At 39.6% G+C, this 22,878-nt stretch overlaps 1 protein-coding gene and 1 long non-coding RNA gene across 2 annotated transcripts in view; one reads left to right on the top strand and one right to left on the bottom strand.

Annotated features, from left to right (window-relative positions):
- Positions 1–9,522: 9,522 nt before the first annotated feature.
- On the bottom strand, positions 9,523–13,059 carry LOC117380483 (homeobox protein otx5-like). Its single transcript, XM_033977297.2, has 3 exons — positions 12,537–13,059; positions 11,406–11,557; positions 9,523–11,016 (listed from the first exon to the last, which is right to left on the bottom strand). The coding sequence occupies exons 1-3, from the start codon at positions 12,634–12,636 to the stop codon at positions 10,387–10,389; spliced, it is 882 nt and encodes a 293-aa protein (XP_033833188.1). The 5' UTR covers positions 12,637–13,059; the 3' UTR covers positions 9,523–10,386.
- Positions 13,060–17,338: 4,279 nt separating this feature from the next.
- LOC129456737 (uncharacterized) overlaps positions 17,339–22,878 on the top strand; it is a 220,596-nt gene continuing 215,056 nt past the window's right edge. Inside the window, exon 1 of the long non-coding RNA XR_008648916.1 lies at positions 17,339–17,419. This is a non-coding gene — a long non-coding RNA (uncharacterized LOC129456737). The remainder of the gene's footprint in view (positions 17,420–22,878) is intronic.

Here is a 22,878-nt window from a genome sequence, read left to right as displayed (position 1 = left end):
CCAAACCTCAAAAAAGCTCTGTTCCACCTTGTGTCATGAAGTGATAGTTTTCAAGTTAACAGCAATTCCAGAGCTGAAATTATCCAAATGATTCTAATCCAAATGTATATGGATTTTAAAAACACAGTGGAGCACTTCCTGTATTACCACATGACATCACAAGTTGGAACAGAGTGTTTTTCATTTGAGAAAAGAACTCAGCCTAAATATTACAATAATTATAACATAGATCATAAAATAGGGTAATATTGACCCTTTCACTAAAAGAATAGCAGTATTTAAATATATAATAAAATAAAATAAAAAAATATTAGTAATTTGATGTTTTTGATTGTCACATCTGAAGACAGGTTAAGAAATGCTTGTAATTATCATTTTATATGTTATACTTACAACACCATTGACTTTGCTGGTTTACCCACTGCAAATGTACACGTATATATAGCCACAGTTATGAAGTATCTGGGTTCTTTCTTCTTCCCAAAGGTCTGTGGCGGTGCGCTCCATCTGTGCCTGAGGGATTACAGCCGATCTGTCTGTCTGCTGCTCAAAGTGCTGACCAGACCTGCTCCAGATTAACAGGAGAAGCGCGGGACGGGGACACTGGTGCATTGTGGGTACAAAAGAGGAGGGTGGAGGTGAATAAGAGAAAGATAAAGTATAAATTCTATGATTTACTTAAATGGTGGAATGTTCCGCTGTTACCAAGGAGACGCTACACATGCATTAGTAAACACTGTTAAAAAGGCTTTAAGATTATCTGATAACTCAAGAAAAAATATAAAATGGATTTAAAGGTCCTATTGTATACAAAATTGTATCTTGTGAGCTTTAAGTCATGTTATATTGTTGTTTCCTCCTCAAAAACATACCTGAAGTTGTGTTTTGTTTCATTCACACATGTTTGAGTAACACTGCATTATTAGGTGACTGCATTTCCAAAGCTCAAAATGCTCTGTTCCACCTTATGATGTCATGAAGCAATAGTTTTCAAGTTAACAGCTTCATTTACCTTTTGTTCAGTAGAGATTGGTCTTTCCACAGCTGAAAACATCCAAATGATTCCAGTGAAGGTATATGGAGTTTAAAAACACAGTGGAACACTTCCTACCACATCACAAGGTGGAACACAGTGTTTTCTGTTTGAGAAAGCCTAAATATGCAGTGTCTGTGTGTTAAAGATGTGTGAATGAAACAAAACACAACTCCAGCTATGTTCGTAATGAGGAAACAATACTATAACATAGATCAGAGTAATGGGTCCTTTAAACAGCACATTTTCAGGAGCGTGTGTTCATGGTCCCGTTTAGATGTTTAATTTTCAACAAAAAGATTAGAGTGACTAACTGAAAAACTGTTGGTTAATGCTAGCTGGCTTGTGAGTGTAATTCTAAGTGTAAGAGACTTGTTTAACAGTTCCAGCTAAGTCAGTTCTTTATGGTCAAACTGTGTTAAAATTAAGATCAGATTAATGTGTAACAGAGCTTCAGACAGAGCAGTGTTTGGCTTCACTCAACCAGGGAATATTGATGGCATCAGCTGCAAAGGATCAATCCTTCTGTCTGCTTATACTTTCTAAAAATCATACTGGTATCTTTCAATTATCTCCTTTATGGGCTCACAGACAGGCAAAGTTAAGATATATGGATAAAGTTATACCCCAAAGTTGAATCATATTTTCTGACAAACAACATACCATTATTTGCTGCCATTGTCTCCACTGGCAACACACCTCACCTATTGCCATATGCTGGTTGCCATTGGAAGGGCATCATGGTGCTGCTCTAAAGCGCCTCCTGATGACCACTTGGGGAATTACACAGATCTATTTATCACTATCACTGTAACCAAAAGGTCCAATGGGCAAATCATTCCGTCCTGATTTGAAGGACTTTGTGAGGTCCTATCCCATAACAGTTTGATTTGAGTTGCTTAATTAGCTTGAAAACCATGAATACAACCAGACAAGGCAACAGGGGGCATTAAAATCAAACAAATAGATCAATAACACAACATACATATTCATTCCAACTATTACGTCCACACTCCTTATACAAGTACTAGTATACATCAGATATAGTATTAAGCCATGTACGTATTGTATAGAAACTACAATTATTTTGCGTTTGAAAATTGCGTATTGAATAGAACATAGTAACAACACTTTTTTATTCTCCGCAAACCAGGAAGTAACAGTGGTGCTCTGTTAGCATGTTAGTTGTTAGCGGTGACATGACCCCCTGTGAAAGCTGTGAAAAGCGCCTATACACTCATTTTGAAATATTAGGATGCTAGAAATGTAGCAATGACTGTGGCCCGCTGCAAACGGTTTAAAATGAACTGTTTTTCGTGTTTTAAAGTCAGTAGTTAATGTATTTGAAATATGTGTTTGTAGATCCAATTCAAATTCCATAAACTCTACAAAGGAATGCTGCATTTGAAACTATGATGTCATCCTCAACTCAAAATAACCACAATGCAATGAGGTTAATGTCCATATAACTCTTTGTCCCACATAGACAAACATGTTGATTTGTGTATCCGTGTGTTTGTGTGTTTTTGATATTTAGTGACTTAATGGTGTACCCCTTGACCTCTCCCTCCTCAGGCTCTGATTGGTCCACAGCTCCAGCGCTGGGGATTAGACCTTGTATCCCCACTTTACTGCACTCTCCTCTGGCCCCTCTCTTTTTACCCACGTCACATGATCACTTACATCACGGGATTGAGGTCAGACCCGGATTAGGGCGAGCGAGGCACCGCACCAGAAACAAGTAAAGAGCGAGAGAAAGAGGGAGAGAGAGGAGAGGAAAAGTGTTTATGTGGAGGAGAGGAGGAGGGAGCGATAGACAAAGGAAGCGGAGGACAGGATGAGAAAGGCCAAAGGTTTTCACTAAAAGGGGATTGTACAATAGAAAGGTTCTGCGTGTTACCATGTCAAAGCTGTTGAATGCACTAAAGTGGAGCTCTGATAAAAAGAGTGTAATAGAGTTTAGACCCATTTTAGTATGAACAAAGTAGAACAATTCTGGACATCTGTCTCTTATTAAGAATATACAACAAAAAGTGGACTTTGCAGTTGGTGGATTTAAGCCCTGTTGTATGTTTTTGTAGAAAGACTAACCCAGTATTGCATTTTTATCTATTTGTTTTCATTGTTTCCAAATGAAGCCTAGCTCTAGCAACATGCACTTAAAGGTCCTACGTTATGCAGAATTGACTCTTGTGAGCTTTAAGCCATTTTATAATGTTACCCCCTCAAAAACATACCTGGAGTTGTGTTTTGTTTCATTCACACATGTTTGAGGAACCCTTTATTGTTAGTCTGCTTACATTTCCAAAGCTCAATGGAATAGAAATTGTGGAGGGACATGCAAATCTCAAACTTCAGACACTAACCACAGTCTCTTTGTTAAGGGCCTGGGGTAAGACTGGCCAATTCTGGGCCTCTAAGACACTGGGCCCGGGGCAACAGAACCCTTTGCCACTCCCTTGCACTCTGCCACTGTGTACACCAGGAATGCCCAAACTGTGACCCGGGGGCCAAATGCGGCCCTCAGACCAATTTTTCTTGACCCTCAAGTTTCCAATTGAATTGGTCCATACTACCTTAAAAAGTACTTTTTACTGTAAATTTCTGAAAATCTACTTTAACAAGCCCATCTCAAATATTTAAAACGTCCCACTGAGGATGTAAGCTTGAATAAAGATCTAGTGGTTCAGTTTAACACAGAGATTTGAAGTAGTCACTGTATTGGCGACCAGTCTATGGCCCTCAATCGGCCCTCAGCTTTGTCTGTGTTTTTATACGTGGCGCTTAATGAGAAAAGTTTGGACACCCCTGGTCTACACCTTTTCATGAATTAATATAGTGATCTTATAAATAGTATTAAAAGTGCTGTACCTGATTTTTACTTAAAAAAGACAGAACTAGTTATTTTTATTCGGTTTGCAGTGGTCCAAAGATATGCCTCACTTACCTTGTGCATACCAAACATCCTAATTATTTACGCTCGATGAACTTTTCACAACTCTCAGAGACAAGTGCAGAGTTTTGTCATGACTGTAAATCTAACAACTAGCATGCTAACCACGCACTTCCTGATTTTTGGACTGTAAATGATGTAGAAACGATGACAGACTTTGCTGAAATACATGGGTAAAAATTGAGTACATGGCCTTGAAGTTATAAAGTGCCTTGTGTTAAAGATCACAGTAAATGATTGATGATTGATGCATGCCTGTAAAGCTTATGTGACTTGTGTCTGGACTGGATACATTGAGATCCTAACTTCCTGTTCTAGCTCAGGTGAGAAACAGCAGTAGACGGATTAAACACAACACAAAGGTCAAAAAACTGGAGCCAAAGTCAATTGGCTATAAAGAAGTGGACTAAGCGATTGTAACGTCACCCATGAAACTCATCAAAGCTAGCAGTTATAGGGTCAAATTTGGAGCCGAGCTCCATATTTGGAATTTCGACCGTGAGTATCATAGCAAGCAAAGAGCCAATCCGGAGCAAAGCTATTGACGGTAATGGCCTTTCCCACTCACACACGCTGGTTTAGCAGGCACCAGGCACTTAGGAACAGGTTTGATTGACATCTTTTCTTGAGTAACCTCGAGGAAAGAAGACACCCAGTTTGTGTGTTATTAATGTTCATATCTTACTTTCAGACACAATAGCTAAATAAAAATACCAGGCTCATGTAGAGTGGTTTAATATGAACATTTAAGACCAAAATGACAAGCCTGGCAACAGCATTTAGTGACAGAAAATGAATTGGAGACAGAGTTGATGGAGCTGGAAGGGCACCCATGCTCACTTTGGAATAAGGCGGCTAGCAGGTTAGCTATGTCCATTTATATATACAGTCTATGGTTTCGTGTGCATTTCTTCATTTCTTGGAACACATCATTCAAATGCATAAAGTGAGTTTTACAGCTTTTGCAATATATTTTTGGTCTAATGCCATTGTTGGTTTCAGAACTGGTAAGAGTAAAGTAGTAGAAAGTGTTTGTAGTAATAATAGTAATGTTTGTAGTAATAGTAGTAATGGTGACCAGCATACTTTCCTTTAGAAATGGAGACACGTCACAGGAGATGTTAAATAAGTAGTATGTTGAATACACAATTTTTAATAAAAACTATTCATAAAAGGATAGTAATGATAATTTCTGGGGGAGTCAAAGTTGGATACAACAATATAGTCTCCCATCATTCACTGGACTGCTGCATCTGTCACTGGCTTTAAGAACCTGAACCAATTTGTCATGTTTAATCCCGACACTGATAAAACTCCAAAAGGCCCTGAAAAAGATGAACATAAAAGTGAGGGAGATAAGGGAAGAGTGACAGTTCGGAGAGGAGGAGGACGACGAAGACGTAAGCTGGTCTAATTCACTTAGCGTAGCGCTGAGGGGGCAGGATGCTAAGAGGATTGAGGACATATTCTAAATTAGATCAACAAGAATAACAAACCCATAGGTGAGGTTCAGTTTGGTACCAGAACAAGAGGGCATTGTGGAGTGGTGGCACTGGAGGAGACTGGGCACAGGAAATGAAGGAGAGGACAAGGTGAATGGACAGGGGAACAAGTATGAAGTATGGAGTATTGCAGATTATAACTGAGATGAAATGTGTTTTGTCAATGTTGACTCTCAAACAATGATTCTTTCACACTAAGTAGAAAGTACTCTTCAGGACTAAACTAACTCTGAAACTGAACTAAACCTGATCTAAAACTGGATTTAGGCCTGAACCTGGAATAAATGAATAATTGAAATAAAACAAAAACCTGTCTCCATGGTGACTGTTTTGCCTGGTTCTACTGTACAACATTACATTTATCTATCAGGTGTTTATTCATAGTTGTTTATACGGCTCCAAAAATACCTTGAAAAACATGCATTCTCACTGTGAGTATGCATGTTCCCTGCAGATCTGATCTGTAACTGGGCCTGGTGGCATCACCTGTTTGTTTCTGTGGAGATAAACAAGTTTAATGCCATGCTCTGGTACATTGTAAGCAAGGCAGTAACATCTCCATGGAAACAAGCAGGTGGTAGACTCTCCACCAGTAAAGTTACATAGGCTTCCATTAAAGGGCCCATATTACACTATTTTCTGCTCTGTTATAATGTTGTTTCCTGATCAAAAACATACCTGGAGATGGGTTTTGCTTCATTCACACATGTTTAATACTCAAACCCTGTAAGTTTAGGCTGTGTTCTTATTAATATTATGATAATATTGGCTGGCCATTCTACTCATTCACCTCTGTTCTTTCCTTGGATTAATTTGGCAAAATTTGATCAGTAAGTAGTAATATATGTGATTTATTTTACTTGTTAGTGGGTGTGGCATAATAAAAAAAATGAAAAATATTAGCACCATTTGTCAAAAAGCCAAAATTTCCGTATTTGGGAAGAAGCCAATACCATAATCCTTTGTAAACTCTTTTAGTCCCTGCACATATGATTAATCTGCAGCTCTGGAGTCTGACTTTTACTATTAGTGATATTAACTAGGTGTTAAGTTGTAATCTGTGTAAAGCCCTTAGTCAAAGTGTGTGCTGAGGTTGACAGAGGCGGCTTGATCCAGGACTACTGTACCCTGATCCTGTTACTACAATACTGGCCCGGGATCCCATAGACTTTACACTGCACAGGGGTATTAACATGGGAATGATGGACTGTCATTTGATCACAGTCATTTTCAGCTTTGGGTTTAAGGTATAGATTTGTGCAATGTAATGTGTTATCAACTACAGTGTGCACGAGATCATTATGTTACTATGTGGATACATGCAAGACAGATTTGTAGGTATATTAGGAATGTCGGCTTGAGAATGAAAACAAAAATAAAACATGAACATATTCCTTATTTTCAATATTTTTGAGTGAATTTAATAGAAATTAGAATCAAGGATGGTTTTCAGTCATTTCCCAGACAAAAGCATTTAAAAAATAAAATACAAAATCTTTTCTCAGGAACCACTTATGAATAGCTATCCGTTGCATTATATCAACATTGACTGAACATAGGAACATCCAAATGAAATCAGATTTGAAAGAAACTGGCCATTACCATTTTTAGATTTCAAACACTATTATTTTAAAGTTGTACAGTGTAACTTTTCTGGTGTGAGGTTTGGTAACTGCTTGTCTCCATATTATTGCTTTGTCTTGAATGCCTTACAATATGGCATTTTAAACATATCTATCTTGCATTTATTCAATTTAGGTTTTATTTGATTTTATTTTTTTTGCATTATCTGAGCTGTGAGTTACCTCTCCACAGATCTGACTTTGGTCTGGTGGTGTGACCTGCCTGGAGTAGATATAATGCCATACTGGGGAATAATCCAGGCAAAACAAATATCCTCATGGCATAGATTGTATAAAGAAGTGGACTGTGACAAAGGGAGCATGATGTCACCCATAGAGTTTGGCTCCAGTCAAAGGAAGCTCATCGAGGCTGGCGGTTATAGGGGCCAATTTAGAGACAAGTTCCATATTTGGAATTCTGAATGTGAGTATCATAGGAATCAAGCAGCCAATTTGGACTCAGGCTGTGAAAGGTAATGCCCCTTCCTGTCTGCACCGCTGATTTAGCAGGGAAAGGGTTGTTAGCAGCCTTGTCAATCAAACCTGTTGCTAACACTAGCGGGAGAGATCTCAGGAAAAGAAGGCACCTGATTTGTCTGTTATTAATGTTCATATCTTATTTACAGACACAATAGCAATATAAAAACACCAGGATCATGTAGAGCGGATTAATAAAAAAATTTAAGACCAAAATGACGAGCGTGACAGCAGCAGTTACAAGAGAGGGGCAACAGTTTTTCCATAAAAAGCTACGTGGAGCCAGAGTCGATGGAGCCGTAAGTGTATCCATGCACACGTCCTATTTGGAACATGGCAGCTAGTAAGTTAGTTATGTGCATTTATATACACAGTCTATGCTTCATCGAGACATCCAAGTGCTGGACCCTTCACCATAAAAAAAAGATGCATTAGTGCACCTTTCAAATAATGGCCCGCAGACTATTGATGTCTTTACCCAAACGTTATGACATAATAAGTCAGTCTAATGTAAAGAAAATGTTTGTGTTTGAGGGGGAAAAAAATGGCTTGGCTTGTGCATATGTGCTTGTATTTGGACGCGTGCTTGGCGTGTGCACTGCTGCCGGGATTAGGAATCGATTAAGAGGAAATTGGACAGTGGGGGGCAGAGGAGGCGAAGGGAGGGGAAGAAGAGGAGGAGGAGGAGGAGGGAGGGGCAGAGGTGGAGGAAGGAGGAGTGGCGGGGGGCAGTGATGGTCAGCGCAGCCTGATTACATAGTACCTCCATCGCGGGACGTCCAGCCAGCAGCTTGTTTGTAGAGGATTAGAGCGATGGGTCAAAGAAATGAATCATATTTGTAAGTCCAGAGTGTGCGCCTCAGAGCTTCAGGGCCCATATGCTGCAGCCAGGGATTACACACAGGCCTGGAAGGGACAGAGGGACAGGAGGAGAGGTCTGTCTGTCCGTCCAGCATATCAGATGAGACAAGAGAGTTTATAGGGTTAGGAATGGACCCCATAGCCCCATCCCAAGATTGGATAAAAAGTCTTGATGGACAGCCAATAATACCATAAAAATGTTTCCTATAACGATATCCAGGGCTTTCTTATCTTGTTTTTAAGGGTACATTATGTAACTTTACTGTTGGAGAGTCTGCCACTTGCTTGTTTTCATGGAGATGTTATTGCCTTGCTTGAAATGTACCACGCTGTGTTTTTAAACTTAATACACCTTCACTGGAATCATTTGGATGTTTTCAGCTGTGGAAAGGCCAATCTCTACAGAACAAAGGGTATAGATAGCTAATTTGACAACTACCACTTCATGACATCATAAGGTGGATAAGCTTTGGAGATGTAGACAGACTAATAATAAAGGGTTACTCAAACATATGAATAAAGCAAAACACGACTCCAGGTATGTTTTTGAGAAGGTAACAATATTATTACATGGTATAAAGCTCACAAGAGTCCATTTTGTGTAATATAGGACTTTTAATGGTGAAACTGCATCACCCACAGGAAAACCTACCCAAACTCTATAAGTGTCTAAAAGTGCCCAGGTTATAGAGAAATCTAACTCCAGCAGAGGGTCTAAAGACAAACTTTGAAAAACATGTTATTTTTAAGAACGTTTTTAATGTCACTTGAACATATAACTAACATTTTGTGATGGACACAGAAAAAACAAATATAGAAGAATATACAAAAAGAAAAATAAGACATCAGAAAAGCTGTAATGCAAATGATGAAGAACAGTAAATACTCAAACAGCAGTGGACTTGAAACTACTTCCATCAGTGAAACCCCTGAGACTGAACAAGGAGCAGAGTCCAGAAAATGAATAAAATATTGGCAATTTTCATGCAAATATTATTAGAAATATTGTTGATATGATTGCATGTTCAAGTTGGAAAAGAATAAGAAAAATATTTTTAGCGATACCTGTGCCATCTCAAGACAAAGACGAATAAAATTATAAGAATAGGAATTACAGCATTTCTTTACTTTAAGAAATTCACACATTTTTATGAAATATTTTAAGTCTAATACAAAAAAGAACTCAAACAATACATTAAATACTTAAACTGGTACCATCACATCTTTACAGCGCGGAGTAGGCACCCAGCTGTCTGTGCAAAGGGGGGGCGCTAGAGAGCCCTGTCCCTTCCCTTTCTCTGGTTATCACCCATCAAACATCGCATCAAAATAGCAAAAAAATATTACACTGCGTCAATTTCAGCCAGTCAATTTTTCAGTGAATAGTTACAAAGCAAGTGGCCCCAATGCTCTGGAAATAATTCCATTAAATCAACAATGTGTGAAATGTTCTGCTAATCATTACAACCAAAGGCAACAGGTTCATAATACTGCAGTGTCCATGGTAATGTCCATCTAAAGTTGTCTGCAGGGGGAACGCATTGTACGAGACTTAAACAGAGTCACAAAACTAAGTCAATGGCTACTCAAAAGACATCAGAATACTAAAGTTATAACATTTGGCTCAAGCTTTTTGAGACAGTTCACTGATGAAAAGCAGCTTAATAAAACATCACAGTAAATAAAAGACAAGAAAAACACCATGCTTCATGTGATTAAAAGCACTGTTTAAATGAAGGAATGAAATGTCTGAATGAAGGACAATGTTTCAGTCTAAATCAGCTTGGAATTGTTGGATGAGTAAAAAAAATGATGATTTCCAGAAATGCAAAAACTATAATAATTAAATATTTTAAGGTTGATACGTTGATTCCTTTGCTTCTTTCTGATCACAAATGTGATTTTTGATTCCTCATTATATTTTATCCTTGCTCATTATTACAAGACCTGGAACTTCCAGGAGTTCTGGTCCTTGTAGTCCAAACAGTCAGCTGCATTGAAGTTGAGTTTCCATGCTGACTGGTCCTTGTAGTCCAGGCAGTCGACCGCCCCAAAGCCCAGCGAGGCGGCGGTGTACCCCTGTGAGGAGAGAGAGGGGGACTGGCTCAGCCCGCCCATGGACGAGGTGATGGGGCTGAGGGCTCCTCCGGTGCCTGACAGCTGTGGGTGCATGGGCGACAGGTAGGAGCTGCAGTCCAGGCCTGTGAAGTAGGAGGAGGAGCCGGCGTAGCTCTGGCTGTAGGCAGGGGCCTGGCTGTAGGTCATGGGGTAGGTGCTGGTGCGCTGCATGCAGGGGGTGGTGGAGGCAGACAATGGGTCAGGCAGAGGAGAGATGGAGGCCGGGCTCCAGATGGACACAGTGGCACTGGCCGAGCTGGCACTGGGGGTGATGGCGGTGCCAGGGGGTGGAGGAGGGGGGCTGTAGGGGCCGTTGGTCACGTTGGCATTGGCCTCAGCGCTGGCCTCTCGAGCTGGAGAAGACTTCTTCTTTGGAGGTCGGGGTTTGGCCTGTCCTGTGCTCTGCTGCTGCTGCTGGCGGCATTTGGCACGACGATTCTTAAACCACACCTGTTGGACAAGAGACAAGTTCATATCAAAAAAACATATTTGATGTAGCCCAAACCATAATGAGTTTAAACAATATGGCATTTTTACTCTCCGCTTGTTTTAAAAAAAACTCTTCAGAAAAAAAACATAAAAGGAAGACCACCATAATCATCAGTATAATGCAACAATGGTGAAAAAATGAAATGACTACAATAATCACAAGATTATGTTACAATAGGAACAACATGAACATTAAAACTTTGGGTATATTTAAAAAAAAAAAAAGTTTCCTATTAATTTATTAAAGAAATGTAACTGATACAATAGTAGTTTTTCTTCTTGTATCTGTTGGATGTGCAATTGGTCTTGAAATATATCTAAACCTTTGCCTATAAGACTACATGTAGTACCTGGACTCTGGACTCGGGCAGGTTGATCTTGAGGGCTACCTCCTCTCTCATGAAGATGTCCGGGTATCGCGTTTTGGAAAACAGAGCCTCGAGGATGTCCAGCTGCGCGCGCGTAAAGGTGGTGCGCTCCCGGCGCTGTTTACGCGGAGTGTCTGTCATAAGAGAGAAAAATCTGTTAGTGTTTTTAATTTAAAAAATTAAAATACATATATATATATATTTTTTTTTTTAAATAATACAACTGTCAAAGAAACCCACACAATGTTTGTTTTGACTGAAGACGAACGAAATTACGACTGTTCCCACACTGACAGAAAACATAGGCTTCGTTCACACTTCGTTTATAAATAAGGGATGAATTAGTTTTGTTTTTGTTTTGTTTTTTCATTATTATTGCTGTAAAGTCTGTTTATAATATGTGCTGCCTAATCGAGGGTCGTGTGCGATTAAAAACGTTTTTGTGGGCCTATGTTTTATTTTATTATTATTTATTTTTTATTTTTTTACCAACATTCATCATTCATTTCAGAAAATAAACAAGAAAATGAATCCCACGACAATCTACACCTAATCGTATGAGTAACGAAAACACGAAAATAATCCAAAACGTATCTGCACCCAAAAGGCCAAGTTCTTCTGCGCTTCTCAGATACAGAGGTGAGTTTAGCGGAGCGAGGGACACTGTTGGCAGATGCCGAGAGTCCCGACGCTCCGCTTTATTCTTCCATAAAGGGCACAAAATAAAACGATGTCTGGTGTAAATGGGTTAAACATGGAGCAACAGATTGGCGCTGCTGCTAAATCTGTGTGAGAACAGGCTACATTAGCATTCACACACTTTTCTTTTTGTTTTATGATTCTGTAATCCGTTAGGTCAAGTACTCATTTTCAAACGGCTGAAAAGCATCAACTTATAACTTATCAACTTGCTGCTTCAACGATTTTAACTACTTTAACATATCTTAATATAAGTCCTATTTTTTGACCCATTCACTGTTTATAGAATGTTGACGCACATATGGCACGGTCTTAAATTGCGTTCTGTTCCTCAAGCAAAGTTCAAACCGGCAAACATTTACTATTTACCTCATTATTACGAATAAAATCATTGAAAAGTTTTGTGTCACTTACTTGGGTATCCAACGGCAGCGGTGTGGAGCAGATCCATGCCCGGGCCGGACAGCGTTAACCCGTTCACGGCGTAATGGGGTTGCTTAATGTAAGACATCATGCCTCCTGCCTGCTTTTAACGCTCGTCCCTCGCTCACTCTCTCTCCTGGTGTCTGGCCGGGGGCTTGTCTCCGGGGGTGTCTCTATGGACCTATCTCGCTCCCTCTCTTACGTTTTCTGTCACACCCTCTGCGTAAATGTCTATTACGCCACTTGTTGATGTTTTTTTTCTCTTGTTGTTTATGCTGGCAGTCTTTTCTAGAAGCCGATAAAGCAAAAAGAAGATGCCCCTCGCCTGCTGTGACCTGACAAGTCTTTATCAAAAGAGAAAATACAAAACTACCACTAAACCACACTTTAAATGTCAACTATAACAAAACTGAAAAACTCTAGCGACTCTTGGTTCGAAATTGTTCTCCTCTCAAGCCGTGCGTAATTGCGTTAGGCACAAAAAGAGCCTGGCCAAAACAGTTGTCCAACTCTAAGAAAAATGATTGAGTGATGAGATGAAGATGCAAGCTCTTGAGACGCGGGTCGCTGAGGAGACGGTGTGGATCGGAGAGGACAAGTGAGCAGTGCGCACTGAGGCTGGCTAATTAGAAGTAACTTCTTACTCAAGTGACACCCACCTCCCTCCTCCCGCTCACTCCACCCGTCTCTCTCTCTTTAAGAAACACACCCACCAGAACTTTGTCACTTGCTTTCGAAAGGACATACACTGAAAAAATATAATAGTAACCCCAATATGATTTCTGTAAATCTGAGTCACTATTTATTGTTAGATAGGTACACAATATGTATGCAAGGATACGGGAGCAGTTGTGACATTTCTGTCATCTCTCACACGGACTTGGCATAATACTACAGGTACTGAGGTATATTTATGGACAGTGTGCACGTATGAATCACGGTTTTACCCACTTCACTGGACAAAGAAGTAACAAAAGTTATAAGGATGAGTTTTTAGAGACAAGGCTACTGTTCACGTTGGTTGAAAAAGTGTGTTCTGTTCTTTTTACAGTTTAGGTATTTTTTAGGGAATTTCATGCACATTCTTTTAAACTTTTTAACTAAAGTAGTTCATCGTAAAATACGCTTTTACAATAAAGTAGGGGAATAGTCCTGTCACCTTTGTAAATAACCTTAACATAGACTTTTATTTATTTATTTATTTTGCCATGTTCCGTTAATTAGGCAGTGAGAAAAAGAGAGAGAGACCGAGGGAAAGAGAGAGAGACACACACACAAACACACACACAGAGAGAGAGAGAGAGAGACAGAGAGAGAAAGAGAGAGAGAGAGAGAGAGAGAGAGATGTGACCAAGGGGGTACGCAGTCCGGATTAAAACCAGCACAAAGACCGCGTTGTTCTGCGTTTAAATCCCCTTATGATCCCCAACATGCTCCCTCCGGTATGCATTCACCCATAATAATAATAATAATAATAATAATAATAATAATAATAATAATAATAATAATAATAATAATAATAATAATAATAATAAAAGGCCTAAAAATGGTATGGCCTAAAAATCAATGACTTAGTACTTTATATTATAGAAGTGTTCTTGCTTTTTAAAGAGTGCATTTGGTTCAAAACTCATCCATTATTAATACAAACTTCATCAATGATGGTGTAGGTGCCCTGCTCATATTACGTTTTTTGTTTTTAACGTTTTTTACGCACAACCATGCACGATTCTGTGGCATCTGTACACAAAGCAACACAATACATTTTAATTTGAACATTTAAACATAGGCCTATCTATGGGTTTCAGAATGATTAAAAACTGTAGGGGGGAAAAAAGTAGCCAACAATTTAAAACTAAATATTATAGCCTATTTTCTGAATAGTCAAAAGTCCTCAAAATGCCGCCTATAACAGGAGGCTGCACCCAACCCAAGGCAAACATGTTGTGCTTGTGCCCAGCGCAATGGAAACTAAAAAGGCCTCTGGTTTTCGGCTCCGTGCGCTCCAGATGCAGCCCACTCCTGTCCGGTGAACAAGGCCTGTCTCATCCATCCATCGCGGCGAGACAATTTCACAGTGTCCAAAGCCGATTCTCTGCGCTTGTTAATTGAATCGGATTTCTTATAGTTTAAAATCCACACACACACGCACACGCAGACCCATGTAGCCCAAACTGTATAAGGGGTTTATCTAGCTGTGTAAAGCCAAAGCGGAGATATAAAGACACAGTGCGCTGCAGGGAGACTTTACCGGCGTGTTTGAACATTTGTAAACCGCAACCAAAGCGCTTTCTCCCGCTGAGGTGTGCACAGGTACCGGCTGAATTCACTGGAGGGGCCCCACGCTGTGTCTGGATACCTCTGTCTGCCGAACGCGTATAGGTAGGCCTTTGTTTGTTTGCCTATAGTCGCACCGTAGTTTTAACCTAACAAGCGTGAAATGTACCCTTTAGTCACCGTTGCGCTTACAAATGACTCAAGAGACCCAGAACTCCAACTGACAGGGAAAAAAACAGCGGGGACAAAACCTCAGATCTTTTGGGCACGCGCAAGTTTTCTGTGCGCGCGCATTGTGCACTTGCTACACCCCCTCTTTCTTTCTCATCGTCTGCTTCTTCCGTTGCGCACAACTTTTAGGCCTCTGACTCACTTCAGTCAACAATTGTGTGTCTGTTGTTGACAATATATTTATTTGTTTAGGGCTATTTATTCTCTTCTTCGTTTGATAAGTTTGAGTTGAACACCAAAACGGTCGTATGTGTGAATCTGAAATGACTTAAAATGCAAATGTAATTTTCAAAAGGCTGACTATGACATAAACGACACACCTTTCATTTATAAAATATTTATTAAGCCCATCTAAAACAGTGTTTCTTCAATTTGACGTATTTTTTGTTCAGTCTATTCCCAATTATTCAGTGGTGGAACGTAACGAAGTAAAAGTAGTGAAGTTAAGTATACATTTGAGGCATTTGCATTTTATTTAACTACATTTTACAGTGGGTAATTTTTACTTTTACTTCACTACATTTGAGAGTAGGTAACTGTATTTTCTACTCCTCTAAATGTTTGCACTGGACTGAAAAGTAAAACTTTTTTTTTTTTTTTTATAATTGTCTGAGACATCACATTGTTTCATGTCATACTTTTACTTTAACTTGAGTAATTTTGTTTGCTCCAGTATCTGTACTTTTACTTAAGTAACAAAATTGAGTACTTCTTCCACCATGGCAATTAGTCCACAACTGCTCCACATTGATTAACATTATGACTGTTTGCTGTTAAAACAAGCAAAAATCTAATAGTTTTGGTTTAATCATAATTAAGACAACTCAGATCTTGTTTGTTCCAGAAATGGTCTATTAGCTTGATTCCTGAGCTGTACTGTTTTTGTCTATTTATTGCCTATTTCACTCAATGAAACATGGTTATGTAAAAGTGAATATGGTGTGAAAACTATCAGTCACTTTTTAAAACAGCTAGGCCTATTTCAAACACCAAACACATATTTTAAAAACATTACTAGCATAAATTGTTTTTAATATCAGTCCTGCCTGGTATGTTTTGTTGATGTTTCGTGGCTTGTTTGCCTGGATCTATGGAGGACTGTTGCAACTGTAGACGCACTAGGACCCAGAGATGAAGCAAATTGAGGACAACCAACACGTAAGAAGCTTAGTGCATCTAATCTATCTCACAAATAAGTACACACAGACTACACACAGCGTTTCATAAACATCCCATTGGAAAACAAGCACGCACTATTTTCATTTACTTTTCATTTTGTCCAAACTCTATTATTCCCTATTGTCGACCTTCCAGCGTCTTCACAGTTACCCTCTGTCATTGTGGGCATTCAATTTCATTAGAAAGCAATCAGGAAGTTGGGCCTATTTTTGAAAAGACATAAAACAAACCGAAGCTGAAGTCCAGGCCTCGCTCGTGCATTGGTTTCATTTCAGTTCATCTTAATCTCCCAATAGAAAACGGTTTGACCAGTGCCGTGAATGAAATAAAAGCAGTTACATCACAGACTTGTGCTAAATATGCTGATCAGATAAACCAACTTGGCATAACAAAATCAATTATAATAGTAGACATGTTGTGACTTTGAGAGTATTGTTTCATACATCTGCTGGTCTCAAACCAGTATATGTGGAGTTACAGGGAAGGGCCCATTGCATAAAACCAGTGCCAAATAAAAAGACAAAGATTTGCTTTGAACTCTTGAGGATGTCTGTGCAATCCCTCACTTGCCCAGGTATGATCCATAGCAAAAGAAAAATTCCGTTCCCTCAACTGGACAAAAGTGTATATGTACAAATATGTGTGCTAGTAGTTTTTTAGATATAAAACAGTGGATGGGCACCCAAATGTCTTCATTCTAAAACTTCTGTCCAGTTGACAGAATAGAATTTTTCTTTGGTTAACTGTTGATGATAAGTATTTAAACACCCTCAGTTTGGACCACTTGAAACACACCTATGTCAGCGTGATGATTGTTGTCTAATTACCACAGACTCAGATTACCACAGATTGGGACAGGGATCACTATCACTCTTAAATGTTGTTTAGCTGACATAATTTAAAGCGTAAAATAAAGATTATTTTCTAATTTGTTATCATGTTGAAGAGTTGAAGTGTTCATCACAAACATACCTGGAGTTGTGTTTTGTTTCATTCACACATTTAACACACAAACCATGCATAATTAGGCTGAGTGCTTCTCTCAAACAGAAAACACTCTGTTCCACCTTGTGATGTTATGTGGTAATACAGGAAGTGCCCCACTGTGTTTTTAAACTCCATACACCTTCGCTAGAATCACATGGATGATTTCAGCCCTGAAATTTCCAATCTCTACTGAACAAAAGGTAAAACGTAGCTGTTAACTGAAAACTACCACTACATGACATCACAAGGTGGAACAGAGCATTTTGAGCTTTGGAGATGTAAACGGACTAATAATAAGTGTGTGAATGAACCAAAACATAAGTCAAGGTTTTTATTTTACATTATAACATGACTTAAAGCTCACAAGACTCACATTTTCACATTTGCATAATATGGAACCTTTAATCTTTTTGTGTCTGTTGAATGTATGTTGTTACTAATCAGCTCACAGACTATATGGTACTATAGTCGCATATTTGAAGCGCATATGGAAGTTATGGAAGTCTTAAATACTGACTGCTGAACATTGCACAGTGTCAACATGCATACTTGCATATACTACTTAGAATCTGAGTAACTGGTTCTTCAAGGTTTAGATACACTTTATTATTCCCATATAGGAATTTGGCCCAACATTTTTGAGCAGTGGGTGTGGCACGGGGTCCCATCACCAGATCTTGACCTAGTCTTTGTCAAGCCAGAGCATTTGACATGTTGTGCATGTTTTGGGTTGATGGGGAGTGCTCAAAGTCAACCCACCTAGACACAGAAAGAAACACACAAAGGCCCGGGTCTATCCCAAATCCAAAAATGAGAATGCGATTGTTTATATTTGTCCATTATACTTTGATATTGACCCAGCCACAGTGGAAATTTAGTCCCTGTCACAATGAAAACACTACAGATCTATGTTATGCCCTCATTAAACCAAGCCCTCACACCCTCCAATTTGAACAATCGTTAAGCAGCTCTGACATGTTGTTTGATTCACACTGTATTTTGTATATCTCTGCTACACACTGTTGTGCTCATTGTGCTGTGTGTGTGACAGTTCCACCCTGGGCCCTCCATGCACACGCACGCACACACACACACACACAGAGCGAGTTCAGCCGATTTATCATAATATGCTTTATCTGAAAAGTAAGTATCTTACCTCGGGATAAAGGGAGGAAAGAGGGGTTTGTGGCCAGATTGACAGAGGAACAGTTGATGTGAGAACTGAGAGGTTGTGTTGCACCGGATCGGACATTTGGACCTCTAATTTGGGCTGGATTCACTGGCATTGATAAGGTAACTTGGCTTTATATAGGGCAGATCAGACAGGATAGAGATAGGCTTAAGTAGTATGTGTGTGTGTGTCTATGGGGTATTCGGTGAGACAAGGCGATTGTGAATGAACTGAAAAAGCAATTGCGTGTTTTCTTGGGACTGGCGCAAGTTGTACTGGAGGAGACTGGTGGAAAGTTACTAAAAGGGGGTGGGCGTGGGGCCATGAGAGCGCAGTATGGTCGTGATATAACTGTAACTGTGGAGGTGTGCAAAGAGAGAGAGACAGATGGGTGAGGGGGGTGGGAGGGGCTCTGGGAGACGAGCAGCGATCGACTTCTCAGGGTCCTGTCCTCTTAATGCTTTTTACCAACTACTATTAACATAAAGTCTATTATTTAACATATTTAGCGTTTGCAAAAACCTCTTGGCCTATTTAAAAGTGCAGTTTCCTTTGACCTGCTGTATGTGATTTGGGCCAGCGTTTGGAGCCTGGTGCCATTGTCCTGTTAATGCTTGTTTAAAAGTGCGTTGTGTAACTTTTCTGGTAAGGGTCCGCCACCTGCGTGTCTCCGTGGCGATGCTATTGCTTTAGCTAGATTGTTCTTTGGTATGAGATTAAACGTATCCAACCATATTACAATATTAACATAGAAAAGTTACTGAAAATTTCAAAGGTTTTGTTGCATTTACACATATTTGAGTAACCAATATTAGTCAGTCTACATTTCCAAAGCTCAAAACACTTTGTTCCACCTTGTGATGGCATGTAGTGGTAGTTTTGCCTTTAGTTCAGTAAAGATTGGCAATTTCAGGGCTGAATTAATCAAAATGATTCTCGTGAGGGTGTATGGAGTTTAAAAACACAGTGGAGCACTTCCTGTATTAACACATGACATCACAAGGTGTAACAGAGTGTTTTCTGTTTTAGAGAAGAGTCCAGCCTAAATATGCAGGCTTTGTGCATTAAACATGTATGAATGAAACAAAACACAACTCCATGTATATTTTTGATAAGGAAACAACATTATAACATCGGTCTGAAAATAGTGTAATCTGGGAAAGTCTATTTGGAAGACTGTACAAACAAGTAGCTGAAACATCCATTGCAAATAGCTGTATAAATTAACATAACAACATATAAATCGTCATCTAGCATAAGTCAAACCACAAATATACAAACATAGTCTATTGTAGCAAGTGTGCCTGAGTTGCCTGGTTTCCTCTGCTGTCTGCCTGCTCTTGTTTGGTGGGGGTTGGAAGGGCATCTGTCTGTGTATGCGTCATTATTGGGGTCGCCCTGTGTTAACTCCTTATTAAATTGATGTGAGGATTACGCTGCGTGAGACGGTCCTCGCCATGTGTCCCTCTGCTCTGCTCCTGTGATCACATGACGACGTGCAGGAGGCAGGGAACAGGGAGGAGTACTGCTATAACATTACATGCCATTAGACTCCTGTATGTTTAAGTGCATGTATATACAAATGAGCACGAAGGATTTGTAATACTAAGGTCATGGTCCAGGTTAATGTTAAATAAGTGTGGTGGTACTTTTAAGTCTATAGTATGTTGCATAAGGCTTATATTCATATGATGTTATCACTGTTTTACTAGAGAATTTTAAGGTTTGCCACTGGAACATAGCTGTCTTGGAATTAATTTTACAAAAGTTCAAGGGCCCATATTAGGCTATGTTCAAATCTATGTTATAATATGGTTTCCTCATCACAAACATACCTGGAGTTGTGTTTTGTTTCATTCACACATGTTCAACACACAAACCATGCATATTTAGGCCTTCTTCTCTCAAAATGAACACGCTCTGTTCCACCTTGTGATGTCATGTGGTAATACAGGAAGTGCTCCACTGTGTTTTTAAACTCCATACGTCTTCAGTAGAATCATTTGGAAAATTTGAGCCCTGGAATTTCCAATCTCTACTCAACTAAAGGTAAAAGGTAGTTGTGAAAACTACTGCTTCATGACATCACAAGGTGGAACAGAGCATTTTGAGCTTTGGAGATATAGACAGACTAATAATAAATGATGACTCAAACATGTGTGAATGAAATAAAGCAACATTATAACATGGATTTAAGCTAGCAAGAATCAATTTTGTGCAATATATGCCCAAGGACTCAACTGATTCTAAAGTTAAATAAATCTATGGAAATCAGAGAACCTCATGTTGATGCTGTTCAAAATCAGTTTTCTTCTTATTTTTGTTCTTTATTACTTGGTCATCTAAGTAATGTAAAGTATGGAGTATGCATACCGCATTGTACTACTATATCACAAACTGGGATATCTCTGTTTTGTCCTGCCCCCAAAAATACCCCATAGGCACCGTGATAGCATGAAGTGGGGCAGGCAATATATACAAAAAAACTTGTATGTAATATTTTAATCCTAACATTTGAAAGACACATTTTAGCATATGATGTTGCTGTTGGATTGTACAAATATCATCTGATTATTGTCATTAGTATAATCCTCAAAATTATAGGGGTTTTTATTTTTGTCAATCCCACCAATCCCTAACTGTGTTGGGCCAATTTGACGTGTCCAGTTGTCTATACCATTCCTAAAATCCATACCGCCGCATTCCTCACTGACATAAGCAGAAGGGTCACTGATGCAGGTGTAATATTGTTAGTTAAATGAGTGCAATATAGATTTCAGATTAGACAGGTTGTGGTTGGGTCAAATGCGTCCCTGACTTTGGAGTTTGTGTGTGTTTTAGCCTTAGCCCCCCCACAGTGAGGCAAGCCTGTCCAAATAGACTGTCCTGTTTATGGATCCTCTGCGGACATGTGTGTGTATAATCCCTCCAGCGGGGGGCTCCTCTTTAGACCCCCTCAGCTACTGTCTGTGGCTTAACTCCTTCACACCTGTTCATACTATTAGATAAGGTAGCTGCAATACTTAATTTATTACAAAGCATTCAGCGTATCTGTACACTCTAAATAGCTAATAGTGTGTATTCAAATATTGATTCTTAAAGTTTTATAGTAACATGTGTAAATTGATCATGTTAAAAATGCATAAAATAGACCAATATTACATGGTTATCCAAATTAAATGGTAAATGGTCACACTTTTATGTAGTGCTTTTCCACCTTCAAGGCACTCAAAGCACATTACACCCAAGAACCACTCAACCACTAGGGGCAAGATGGGTTAAATGTCTTGCCCAAGGACACAACAGCAGCATTTATCTGTAGGAGCTGGAATCGTCAACCTGTGGGTTAGTGGATCTGACTGCTAAACCAGTGATATTTATGTCGAGAGCAGGATTTGAACCATCAACCTTCGGATCAGTGGATGACCACTCTACCAGAATTGACTGTTGTGAGCTTTAAGTCATGTTATAATGTTGTTACCGCCTCAAAAACATACCTGAAGTTGTGTATAGTTCATTCACACATGTCTGAGGAACCCTTGTTAGTCTGTCTACATCTCCAAAGCTCAAAATGCTCTGTTTCACCTTGTGATGTCATGTAGGGGTTGTTTTCAGCTACCAGCTACCTTTTATCTTTAGTTCAGTAGAGATTGGCAATTCCAGGGCTGATATTATCCAAATGATTCTAGTGAAGGTGTATGGAGTTTAAAACACAGTGGAGCACTTCCTGTATTACCAAATGACATCACAAGGTGGAACAGAGTGTTTGAGAGAAGAACTCAGCCTAAATATGCAGGGTTTGTGTGTTAAGCATGTGTGAAAACAAAACACATATATGGCATGTTTAAATTACATTTCTCAATACATGATCACAGCATTTTGTCAATGAATACAGCAGTCTTGTGACAGTGTGTTTAACTCATTAGAGCAGCAGTCTTCATGCCCGGGTGCACCATTTAGGACCCATTATCACGGGTCAGCTCGTTTGAGTGGGAGTGCGGGTGGGCATGTGGCTTGTGCCTATCCCACCAGCACCCACCCACCCCCATCTATCACCACCCTCACCCCTCCGCTCGGTCCCTCCCCTCCCTGTTCCGTCCCATATGGCGCAGGACAGCAGTAGTAATCATGGAAGTGGAGCAACAAGCCTGAGCTCCTGTAATCCGCGGCTGCGCTCCGACACGTGCCACCCTGATGGACCGGGCCCCCCACGCTTACCCCACCCTGTATCACCCAACCCTCACGTACTCACCCTCCCTCACCCTCTCACTCCCATCCCCACCGCACACAAGGAGAGACGGAGAGACAATGGAAGAATTATGATGTGCCTAGTAGTGTCCCAGTAATTATGAATATCAATTGCAACATTTGAAGATTTCTATCACTTTTAACTGTTTCTATAACAATAAATGGCACTGAGAAAAAATAAAAATAAAAAAAACTTTAGGCTATGTTACGGGCAACAGTTGCTCAGTTGGTAAAGTGTTT

The sequence above is a fragment of the Periophthalmus magnuspinnatus genome, chromosome 13, assembly GCF_009829125.3.
Source record: "Periophthalmus magnuspinnatus isolate fPerMag1 chromosome 13, fPerMag1.2.pri, whole genome shotgun sequence".
NCBI classification, from domain to species: domain Eukaryota; kingdom Metazoa; phylum Chordata; class Actinopteri; order Gobiiformes; family Gobiidae; genus Periophthalmus; species Periophthalmus magnuspinnatus.
The sequence above is the reverse complement of the archived record's forward strand: the minus strand, read 5'-3'. Positions and strand labels throughout refer to the sequence as shown.